Source organism: Cajanus cajan, chromosome 8, assembly GCF_000230855.2.
Source record: "Cajanus cajan strain Asha chromosome 8, NIPB_CcT2T_4, whole genome shotgun sequence".
NCBI lineage: Eukaryota > Viridiplantae > Streptophyta > Magnoliopsida > Fabales > Fabaceae > Cajanus > Cajanus cajan.
Window position 1 is genome coordinate 25,216,968 of NC_138524.1, and position 13,171 is coordinate 25,230,138.

General features: G+C 37.5%; 1 protein-coding gene across 1 annotated transcript; it reads left to right on the plus strand.

Annotated features, from left to right (window-relative positions):
* The first annotated feature begins 5,508 nt into the window (after positions 1–5,508).
* Positions 5,509–5,949, plus strand: LOC109789926 (uncharacterized). Its single transcript, XM_083061440.1, has one exon. It carries the CDS (start codon positions 5,509–5,511, stop codon positions 5,947–5,949), a length of 441 nt encoding a protein of 146 aa, XP_082917566.1.
* The last annotated feature ends 7,222 nt before the right edge of the window (positions 5,950–13,171 follow it).

A 13,171-nucleotide genomic window follows, 5' to 3' on the forward strand; every position in this document is an offset into this window, starting at 1 on the left:
TAGTTAATTAAATAGAAATTATAATTTATATGATTTTCAAGGTGATTATTATAAAAATTAATAAATTTATCATCTACGTTAATTGTGATTGGATAATATTGTAAAATAGATACTAACGTTGTATCATCATTAAACCTTTATTTTAAAAGTACAAATTATATTTCTCAAAATGATTATTTATTTGATTCTCACCATTGTTAAATAAATGTTTTTGCATGTCAATGGAAGACATATTCCATAATTACATATAGTCTTTTGATATTATCAATTTTGAAACATTATATTGATGCTTTTGTTTTATTGACACCGTAAATCCATTTAAAGAAAATGGTGGTCCATACCACAATTGAGATCCTTTATTGTAATTTTTATGGAGTAATAACTTTTTTTGGACATTTAAAATTTACAAACATTTAAGTGACATTCTTTATTTTTCTCAATTTCTCACTTTTTTGTCATATTACATCACCAACTATATATATCAACCTAACAAAGTTATGGAAAAGAATCATCCCCCATTCTATTGATCAATAGGTAATTATATACAAGTATACAGGCTAAATTATCTCCCTCATATCTTTGATATGATTTGGCAATATTCTGCAATAAAGGAGAATTAAAACCAACAAAATATACGCCAAATTAAATATTCTAATTGAGGAAATAATCTCAAGAATTATGCATGAGAGCATAACCCGTATATCATATCCCATATTACCCTCCCTCAAGGTGGAGCATGAGGATTACGAATGCCCAGCTTGTTAAGCAGAGTCTGAAATTGATGTCGTCCCAAGACTTTTGTAAGGATGTCGGCAAGTTGCTCTTGTGTCGGAACATATGATGGTTGAATGGTGCCTTGAAGTATCTCATTACGAATGAAATGACAATCCACTTCAATATGCTTTGTCCGTTCATGGAAAACTGGATTTTTCGCTATATGCAAAGCAGCCTGACTATCACAGTGGAGGTGCATAGGTCCTTTATGAGAAATGCCTAAATCAGCCAGTAAGCTCCGGAGCCACTTAAGTTCACAACAAGTAGTAGCCATAGAACGGTATTCTGCTTCAGCAGATGAACGAGAGACAGTATGTTGTTTCTTGGTTTTCCAAGATATAGGAGAGTGACCCAAGAACACAACCCACCCAGTAGTTGAACGCCGAGTTAATGGACATCCGGCCCAGTCGGAATCACACCATCCATGTAGTTGGAAATCAGATGTGCTTTTGAGGAGAATTCCTTGCCCAGGACTTCCTTTGAGGTATCTCACAATTCGAATGGCTGCACTCCAATGTTCTTCACGCGGTTGTTGCATGAATTGCGACAAGGTATGAACACAGTACGACAATTCCGGTCTGGTAAAACACAAGTATATGAGGCGCCCAACAAGGCGTCGATACCTGTCAGGTTGATCAATGTAGCATCCAGTGGCGAGTCCAAGTTGGTGATTCTGCTCAAGAGGTGTAGCCACGGGCTGTGCACCAAGCAGGCCTGCTTCTTGAATGATGTCTAATGCATATTTACGTTGACACAAAAATATTCCACTTGAATTCCTTGCAACTTCTACTCCCAAAAAATATTTTAAATGTCCCAAGTCTTTCATGTGAAAGCACTTGCTAAGATATTCTTTAAAGCGTTGAATTGCAGCGGAATCGTTCCCACATATGATTAAATCATCTACATATACCAGAACCATCATTTGCACTCCATGGGCAAGAAGAGTAAAGAGTGAGTGGTCACAACCTGATTGACGGAATCCAAAGTTTATCAAAGCAGATGATAATTTGGCAAACCAACAACGAGGGGCTTGCTTCAAACCGTATAAAGACTTTTTCAATTTACAAACATGATTCGGTTGAGAAGCATGAAAGCCTGGAGGAAGCTTCATGTAGACATCTTCATGTAAATCACCATGAAGGAAAGCATTGTGGACGTCCATTTGATGCAATTCCCACTTCTTTGTCGCTGCAACAGCAAGAACAAGGCGAACCGTAACCATTTTGACAACAGGGGCAAATGTCTCAGTATAGTCAACCCCTTCTTTTTGATGATTCCCGAAAATAACCAGCCTCGCCTTGTATCGCTCTATCGTGCCATCTGAATTATGCTTGATCTTGTATACCCATTTACAACCAAGAGGTTTCTTCCCATCCGGTAGAGTTTCTAGAGACCATGTTCCATTGGCTTCTAGTGCATGAAGTTCTTGCTGCATTGCAAGCCTACATTTGGCATCTTGCACTGCTTTAGCATAATGAATGGGTTCTCGGGCTAGAGTAATAGCAGCAACAAACCTGCAATGCTTTTCAGAGAAATTTTCACAACTTATATAGTGAGATATAGGATAGGGAGTACCTGAAGAATACTGTGAAGTGGATTGACTTGGAGATGGACTTAACTTCTTTATGGTGTAAGTTACATACTCACGTAGCTTCACGGAAGGCAATTTGGTACGATGACCTCTTCCTAGTTCCTCCAAACTGCTTTGACGAACAAGCTCTAGTGAGTCAACATTAGGAGTTGGATTATTTCCTTCTTCTACGAGCTCATCACTTCTCTCACTGTCTAAGGCAACAGTTCCCTCCCTCACTTCAGAACCTACAACTACCTCATTGAGTGTATTTTTTCCCATCCTTGTGTCATTATCCAAATCATTATCATCATCATTATCCAATGTATCGTTCATTAACGACGAATCCACAGATAAATCATATTTGACCCCAGCTGTAGGTGTGAAAGGAAACTCCGTTTCAAAGAACTCAACATCACGAGACACAAAATAGCATTGAGTATCTAAATCAAATAATTTCCAACCCTTCTTCCCATAGGGGTAACCCACAAAGATACACTTTCGACTTCGACTAGCAAACTTATCACCATGTCTATCCAAGTTGTGTGCATAGCATAAACAACCAAAAACTTTTAAATGCTCATACATGGGGGCTTGACCATACAACATCTCATACGGTGTTTTTCCAGACAACACTGGAGTGGGAGTACGATTAATCAAGTATCCAGCTGTTAAGACACACTCACCCCAAAAAGAAATAGGGAGATTACCTTGAAATCGTAGAGCACGAGCAACATTAAGAATGTGTCTATGCTTTCTTTCTACTCTTCCGTTTTGTTGTGGGGTTCCTGGACAAGATGTTTGAAATACTATCCCGTGTTCATGAAAGTAGTTTCTCAAACATGTAAATTCAGTACCATTATCGCTACGTAGCACTTTAATCTGTTTGCCAAATTGTCTTTCTATTAATGCAAAGAAATTCAGCAATGTACGTGACACTTCTCTTTTATCAGAAATCAAATAAATCCAAATAGCACGAGAAAAATCATCCATTATTGTCAAAAAATATGAAGCACCACAAGAAGAGGGGGTTCTATAGGGCCCCCACAAATCACAGTGTATTAATTCAAAACTACCACTAGCATTATTTGTACTTAATGGAAAGACATTTCTAGTTTGCTTAGCCCGTAAACATACATCACATGGTTTGTTCTTTAAAATACTGTTATCACACCTCATGTTGGAAGCTAATTTAGTGACCTTGAAAGAAGGGTGCCCCATGCGTTGATGCCACAGATTAAGTTCGCAAGTTCCATTAGCTTTGTGTGCTTTCTCACTTCGAATTCCTTTAAAGAAGTAAAGTCCATCTCGTTGTTCACCCACTCCAATCAGCATCTTCGAAGTGCAATCCTGCATAACACATAAGTTGTTAGTGAAATAGACAACACAATTTGTTTCATTTGTCAATTGAGAAATAGACAACAGGTTGCAACTCAATGTTGGCACATAAAGCACATTTTCCACTTTCAATCCTCCATCAAGTGTCACTGCCCCTTCTTTGTTTGCCATCAGTTGTTTTCCATCTGGAAGTCTCACTGGACACCCAATTACGTCTCTCAGCCCACATAATAAACTCAAGTTTCCTGTCATGTGGCTAGAGGCCCCTATGTCTATGATCCACTCACTATGTTTACCTGTCATTTTGTCACTTGTGGTTCCTTTGTGATTGTTTAACAAATCCTTTAGAGTTTTCCATTGTTCAGATCTTAGTCCACTCAATGCATTTTCATTAGTCCCATTGGTTTCTCCATTCACTTGCATTGCATTTGCTCGAAAACCTCCATTCAAATTTCCTGAATTATCTTTTGCATGCAAGTCATACGGTGAAGGTATCTTTTTCACCAATTCGGTCTTCTTCTCGATCTCAGCTTTATCCATGAGAAGAGTTTTGTCACACGTTCTCACCGAGACTTTGTACGCTTTGATACCATAACAAAGTTATGAAAAAGAATCGTCCCCCATTCTATTGATCAATAGGTAATTATATACAAGTATACAGGCTAAATTATCTCCCTCATATCTTTGATATGATTTGGCAATATTCTGCAATAAAGGAGAATTAAAACCAACAAAATATACGCCAAATTAAATATTCTAATTGAGGAAATAATCTCAAGAATTATGCATGAGAGCATAACCCGTATATCATATCCCATATTACAACCATATCAATCACCTAGTTATTTATATTCTATTTCTATCTTTTTTAACAAGTCTATTTAGGGGGATTTAATCACCATAAAAGTGTCATTTGTAATAAATAACACAAATGAGTTTGACACACATTATAACTCAAAAGATATATGAATTCTTTTTACTTATATATTGTTTAACATAAACAATTAATAATCATTTGTTCGTGTACTATCCGTATCGCGGAACCGGCATTGAAGCGCTAGACGACATTGGACGAGCGCTACAGAACATCGGCCAAAACAAGGGCTCACCATCTGAATGGATCATAACCGACCTCAGGCGCAAGGCCTAGATAAACCCTAACTCACACTAAGGTACATGCACTACTTATACGAGACTTATACACCCACAAAGACTAACTTTAGCATCGGAGTCTCTTTTGCAGGTATCACCACCACTTTGGAACAGCCGACGTACCCAGGGAAGGAGGCCCACCAATCTTGCCCAGCAAATCATCCCTCACGACCGATCTCCGGTAAGAACATTTGGCGCCCACCGCAGGGCTGATCAAGACATCTCTTATCGCCACGCTTATGGTTTTCACTCGAACCCATAGTAGACGAGTAACAGACGACCAAGACCACGCGTCAAGAATGGATGGAGAAGTGGCATTGAGACGGCTGATCGAGCAGGTCAATCAAATGCGACAACAACACGCTACCGACCTGGAGAACATGCGCGTCTGGCACGAAGCTGACCTAGCGGTGCTATGAGCTGAGAATGAGCACATCCGCGCCCAGCTTCCTTAGAGCCCCCCTGATCAGCGCCCTCAACCAAGCAATCAACACGAGGAAGAAGGGCACTCAGTCTCCTAGCCACCGACTGCATCCAAGGTGGCGACCCATAGGTCTACTGTGCATCGGTCACATGTACCGACGCACAAGTCAGACCACGAAGTCAACAATGCACCCGCCCAGGCTCCAGGACATAGGGCGAGCATCCGCTGTCATCCTTTTGTTGACGGCATCATGGAGATGCCCCTTCCTTTTGGATGGAAGCCTCTCAACATCGACCGCTATGATGACACTACCGACCCAGATGAGCATATCGATCTGTATGTCATACAGGTAAACCTATACACTAACGATGATGCTATCCTGTGTAGGGTTTTTCTGACCTCGCTTAAGGGATCGTCACTCGCCTGGTATACTCAATTGCCAGCGGGATCAGTCGATAGCTTCAACACTCTAGTGAGGCGATTCACGGTGCAATACGCAACGAGTCAAACTCATCACATCACATCCGCTACCCTGGCCAGCCTTAGACAGGGCGACGACGAACCATTGAGGACGTTCGTGAAGCGCTTTGCCAGCATCTCCGTCAAGATCCACAACCTCAACCCCGAGGTAGCCCTACACGCCATGCTCATAGCGCTCAAGTCAGGACCTTTTATTGACAGCCTTTGTTGACAACCTCCCACGGACATGGATGAACTCCGTGCCCGAGCTATAGGGTACATTCATAAGGAAGAGCACACTGCTTTTCGTGACCAAGTTCGTGGGAAACCACAGGGAAAGCCAGACCATGGCCACAAAGATAAGGTAAAAGTCACCAACGATAGCCAATTCAAGAAAACTAGGCTAAACAAAGGAGGGAGGTATGACTTCTACACCCCCTTGAACGCACCCCGAGTACATATCCTGGAGGAGGCCAGCAATACCAACTTGATTGCTCTGCCACCACCAGGGCATAGCCCCTGCAACGCGGACAAATCCAAGCATTGCTGATACCATAGAAACTATGGCCACACAACCGAGGAATGTCACACACTCAGAGACCTCATTGAGGAACTCGTCCAAGGAGGGCACCTCGGACAATACGTCCAACGACAAAAAACTCACAGAGAAGGCTACCATGGGCGAGGACGAGGTTCCGGCACTCGCACAGATCTACCCTCCATTTCTCAACAAAACACCGGCGGAGCACTGCAGGCCGAGGTAAGTAACAATGAAGGCACGACTCCCCTACGTGGAGTAATCAATATAATTGTAGGTGGCTTCGCAGGGGGAGGCTCTAGTAGCTCGGCGCGTAAAAGACACTTGTGAAGCATCAACAATGTCCATACTGCCACCTCAGCCTCGCACCGCAACACGCCACCCATCACCTTCACGGATGACGACTACACTGGCATTTGTCCAAACTAGGACGACCCCATGGTCATCGTAGTGGAAGTAGCTAATTGGGAGGTCCACAAGACATTGATCGACCAGGGAAGCTCGGCTGACGTCCTATACTGGCCGACATTCCTAAGGTTAGATATCTCCCACTCCCTCATTCAACCTCACATAGAACCCCTAGTCGATTTTGTAGGAAAATGAGTCCACACTCGCGGATACATAGACCTGCTAACAACCTTCGAGACCCCTCCTTACTCAAGGAGAATCATGGTTAGATACCTCCTCGTTGAGGCCAACACGTCGTACAACATCATCATCGGCATGCCGACGTTGAACCAACTTGGAGCTGTGGTATCCACCCTGCACCTGATAATGAAATTCCTAGGGAGCAACGACAAAATCATCTCAGTTAGGGCAAACCAGAAGATAGCTCGACAATGTTATGCCGAAAGCCTGTAGGTTTCGCCATTAGAGGAGCACCAACGACGTGACCCCCCTACTATCGCCCATATCACTCAGGAGGACATCACTGGCCCTGGACCCGAGGTTGGAATCCTATGACAACAAACCGAGTCCAATTGACTAGCTGGCCGACTTGAAAATCGGGAAGCTCCCCAGCCAATGCACCAAGATAAGCCAACACTTGAGCATAGAGTTATGACAACAACTTGAAGCCGAAATCTCAAAAAATTCCATCCTCTTTGCATGGTCCAGTGTCGACATGCCAGGTATAGACCCTAACCTTATCTGTCACAGGTTGGCAATCCACAGAGAGGCCAAACCGGTGGCCCAGAGAAAATGAAAGGTCAGTGGTGAGAGACGAGAAGCTATCATAGTTGAGATGCAAAAGCTAATAAAGGCAGGGTTCATCCGAGAAGTCCGGTATACCATGTGGCTGGCAAATGTGGCACTCATTAAAAAAAACTCAGGAAAATGACGTATGTGCGATTACTACACCGACTTGAACAAGGAATGAAATCCTTGTTTATAACAGTTGTCTGGTGTCATTCCTTATTCAACCTTATTACTTTGGATTGTTTGCATTGTAATAATAGAGGAACAATGGTGCAAGTATTTAAACTACTTAAAATAAAGACTCTAATCAGAATGTTTAAGCCTTTAGTTACTTGGGTGCACAAAAATTTTCAGGTGACCTTGATATACCAATTTAATGTCTTTATTTTACCATGTTGTGTTAAATTTAAAAGTTTGGACACAAACTAGAAGGTTTTATTAAAAGAATTTTGGAATTAAACTAGAGTACACATACAGAACACTTACACTAGCCTCTTCCCTACCAACGAGTTACCTCCTTCAAACCAGTTCTAGTCCGAAGGCCTATCACATATCCTATCTATGAATGCATGCATAAATATCATACAACACAGAAAAATCTAATCTCAACCTTCCCTAAGTGCACACTTCCAAAAGAATCGTCAAAGGGAAAAAGATTATTCAAACCTGTAATTTTAACACTCTGGTGGCACCTCCAATCAACTCCACTACATATATTTGTTCTAATGACATACCAGAATGCTCAAGCACCTCTTTCACAAACGTGAAAGCGATGTTTCCCAAATGTCTTCACAACGCTCTTCAAATTTCTCATGGTTTATTGTGCTCCTATAAAAAAAATGAGCCATGAATGAAGAACCTTTAAGAATAAATATATAAACCCCAATGCCCAATCTATCTCCAAATGAGACACCCACTTAACCTAAACAACATCATCACCTTTCTGTTCCCTCACGGTCGCAAAGGGAAACACCTCTGACCTGTCGTAACTCGAAAATTTCCGATCTTGCGACCTATGGTTTAAACATCTTTTTGAACGTCTCATCAATTAAGGAATGCCCAGACACCAGACTAATCCTTAATTAATGGTTTTGAAAATAGGTTCATGGAGTCGCCATCAATGTTTTACTCAAAACATTGAAAAAAAGAAAAGGTTTTTAAAAGACCAATAATGGCCTTAATAACCAGAATTGGGTTCGGGGGTTGGTTACGTGTAGGGAAGGTATTAAGCACCCCTACAACGCCCTAAATTGGTACCCTATGATGAAGATAATGTAATAAGAATTAATAGTTTAAATATTTAATCCCCTTTATTAAGGATTATTTACATGAAAAATAAATTACACGATGAACCCTAAGATATCTACATGATTGCGTTTATTATAGCAATATATGAAATAAAAAAAGAGAAAGATAGAACAAGAGATTGATGAGTAATACCTCGTAGCAAGCTTTATTAGATCTTCAACTATAGAGATTTTAAGTGCTTTGCGGCAACCTTTCACACTACAATATGCCTCACAAAACTCAAGAAATACAATAGGAGAGAGAGAGAAATTTTGAGCTCTAAGGAATCTTGGACGAAATTTTTGAGGCCTCGACAACTGTGCCCAAGAGGTCTATTTATAGGCATCAGAAGGGTGCGAGAATGGCCTGTTCCAAATTTGGAATAGCAGTTCTGGATCTGAACGTTATGTGTTAAATTCTTACCCTGGAACGGCCTGTTCTGAAACCAGAATGACCCGTTCTAGGGTTGAGATTAACACAAAAATGCATTGCTAGAACGGCCCGTTTAAAACTAGGTTTTTTAGGCGATTTAGCAGTTTCGAACGGCCCGTTCTGGTTTAGGAACGGCCCGTTCCAGCCTAAGATTTTTAGGCCTTTTGCCTGGTTCGGAACGACCCGTTCTAGTTTTGGAACGGGCCGTTCCAGACTAGGTTTTTAGGCCTTTTTTGTGGCTTGGAAAGGCCCGTTCTGATTTTGGAATAGCCCGTTCCGGGCCATTAAAACCAATTTATTTGGGCTTTAGGCCTTCTAATGTCGTATCCTGTTGTTTTCATGCTTCGGGAGCTCCTTCCCTTCATAATAGAGTCCATTTCCTTGTTTGTATGCCCTCGGACGAAATTGGGTGTCTACATGGCCTACCTTGTTTCTTCAGCCCCTTACCATTCGAAACAGCTCCGCCCACCGTCGCTTCAGTGAGAAGTCACATTGCGCGAGACATTTGCCAAAGCCACACGAAATGCAAGAGGTTGAGAGTTCTCTTCACAAGAGGTTGAGAGTTCTTGGAGGGTCGTCACTAAGAGGTTGCATGCGAGAATGTGTTGAGAACTAAGAGAGAACACGACGGTTGCACGAGATGTTGAAAGCTTTCGAGAATGTGGAGAGAATTAAGAGAGAACATGAGGGATGCGGGTGGGAGACTAAAGGGCGCGCATGAACTGAGAGAGAACGTGCGCACGCTAATTTTAGGTCTCCATCTAAGTCGATTTTACACAAAAACTGTTATGGATCACTTATCATTTAAGTTGATTTTATAATAAACCATCATAGATATATTCGTGTAGGCTATTCTACTACGAGTATTGTCTAAATCGTCGTAGATTATGTTTCTTTTATTTACAAAAATGTCACCATGTCTTATTCTACATCGTTTTTCAGTAAACCATCTTAGATTGAGCGACTTTGATTATTCAAATTGTAGTAATGAGTTTTAGAGATTTATTTAAGACTAATAAAAAGTAATTCTATCTAATAGCATACACGCCAAATACTGGATTCAAGGTAGTGGGAATGAAGAAGTAATTTGGTCAACCATCCAAGTACCCAACAACAAGGTATAAAACTTTATAAATTTAACTTTTTATCATGTATCACAATTAACTATATGTTTATATATATATATAAGTTTTTTTTATATGTTTAGGTTCAAGATACAATTGAAAGTATCTAACAACAATGGTGAAGCAACATTCACAATGTTTGATTGAGATGCTCAACAAATTTTAAACACAACATCTTTTGAACTCCTAACCACCCAAAATGAAAATACGATTGACATACCTCCAATACTAAATAACCTTTGCAATCATAATTTAATTTTTGAAATCAAACTATTACATCTTACAACTTGAAGGAGGGATTTTAATATTACACAATCAAAAAGACTTTTTATCCCAAAGAAAATTTCTCAAGATCTACCTCTTGACAAAGAAATAAAGCAGGTAAATTTTCATACTTTATTTTACATTTTTTTAATTATCTTAAAGAATCTCAATATTATTATTCACTAATTATTTTTTTAAATTTCAAACAAGTAGCCTAAATCGCCACAGCCAATTTCTTTCTTGGATGAAAAACCCATTATAAATACAAATAAACAACTATCCAAGAAGTCAAAAGATGGATATCATCAAATAAAAAGGCTCATTCAAGGAGAAAGACATCTATACAAATTGTTGACGATATATTCCTCAAATCCTATATCTCCATATCTACAAACCATAAGTATTTGAATTGAGGAACTCCATAGCCATCACTCTTCTTTACTTACGACCGCTCACCCCTTCTATTGTTTCATATAGTTATCATTTTCTATTAAAGCAAAAACCAATGGCTGCACCTCCATCACATACGCGCAATGGTTGCACCCAATTCAACCATCTTTTTCGGAAAAAAAAAAACCATGATGGCCATTTCTTCATCATGTATGCACAATAGCCGCACCTCCGTTTTAGATATTCATATAAAGAAGTAGGAGTGCTTTCTTCTAATACATACTCATTTAGTTAAGATAAAAAAAAAATTTACTAATATAGTAAACCGAAATTTAATCATTTTTTTTACTCAATTTGCTAAATTGAATCTTTTTGTTAGATTACTCATAAATTTAGATATTATGCCCCTCAAATTGTTCCTAACCATCACTTTGGTATATTAAATTCTTATCTTTATTCTAATGTTAACCACACTTGATGATGACTCTCCAATATGAAATGACACTGAAATTGAAGTTATAGTCTTATTCGGTAGGATTAATTTAAACATGTGATATTTTTTTGTTTTAATTTCATTCTATTTTGCGTTGGTTTTTTATTTAGTCACAAAATTTCTAATTCAACATTATTTTGCAGTTGAACTTTCATGGTAGATCACTAAATTCAGATTCATAACTTCTAACACTCACTTTGGACAATTTTTATTTGGAATTGAAAATGACAAACGAATGTTTGAATTATAACTTTCTTTTATTACTTTAGTTTGTCATTTTACATATTCTCTACGAATTCCAATTATTTTTTTCATCTTTAAATATAAAATCACACTTTATTGAAATTAATTACTAAAATTGATAGTTATATGTTTTAATAGATATTAAATTCATAATTAATATTAATTAATTATGATAAAATTATATAATTTTTTTTATAAAATTCTATACTATTTAACCTAAAATAATAATTTAATATCTTTTTTATACTAATTAATTGTACTTTTTTAAAAAAAGAGAAAAAGAGTCGCTCTGATAGCATTTGTTAGTAAAGAGATTCTTAATTCAGGTAGAAGAAGTCGTTTCTTAAATAGATGTTATGATATACCATTATCATACGTTACAATTAAATTATATATTATTTAACCTAAAATAACTATTTAATTATCATGGAAAGGTGTTGAATGTGTCATCGCCTCCACCAATGATCTTATCACTTGGCATCTAGTCATCTGCCTGAATGCCATGCTCGAGGCAATAAAGCTCCCGACAAGTATTTTCAACCTAGATGCCAATTAAATTATATATTATTTAACCTAAAATAACTATTTAATTGTCATGGAAAGTGAATCAAGTGTTTGAGATAACTTAACCTAAAATATCTATCATTAATATAATACAATAATGTGAAACTCGTAATTTATTATTATATGTATATACACTTATATATTTCCTAATAAATCAATAAATAATAATTACATACCATTTATTATTTTCTATAACTATCATTTTAATCAAATTATATCTCTTAATTATGAATTAATATGTTGTTTAACATATGTAACTATCATCTAAATATAAAATCAAATTATTAGTTTCTTAATACGAATTTTAATAAACTATAATATCATAATTATATTTTATAAAATTTTTATTGAAATAAGACTATAATTTTATGTGTGCTTTATATAAAATAGTGACATAATTTAATTGATGATATAAGTTACGTTAATTAATTGGGAAAATTAAATAATAAAAATATATATCTTAACTCATGAATATATATATATATATATATATATATATATATATATTAGTGATGGAAAAAAGTAAATTTGTAAATTTATATGCACAATTTTTAATTAAAATAGAAATTTTAATTATAATAGTTCTAACGAATGATACAAATAAACAATCAAACATTTAAATAATATTATTTTCTTTATAACTACTTTGAGTAAAATCAATGACTTATTCGTTAACTTTTCTTTAAAATACTTTGAGATTAGTTCAATTTGTTCAAAACTTATTTAAAAGGTTGATTTTAGAATTATCTTTACGTAACAATCTATGATCAAAATCAAGGCTTTAAATATTAATCATTTATATTTGACCATGTATTCTTCAATATTTGATTATGACAAAGAAAAAGAAGGTTAAGAGCAAAAGTATACAATAAATGCTTTTACACTAGTACAAAAGAGACATTTCGTCTATTATTTTAGATTT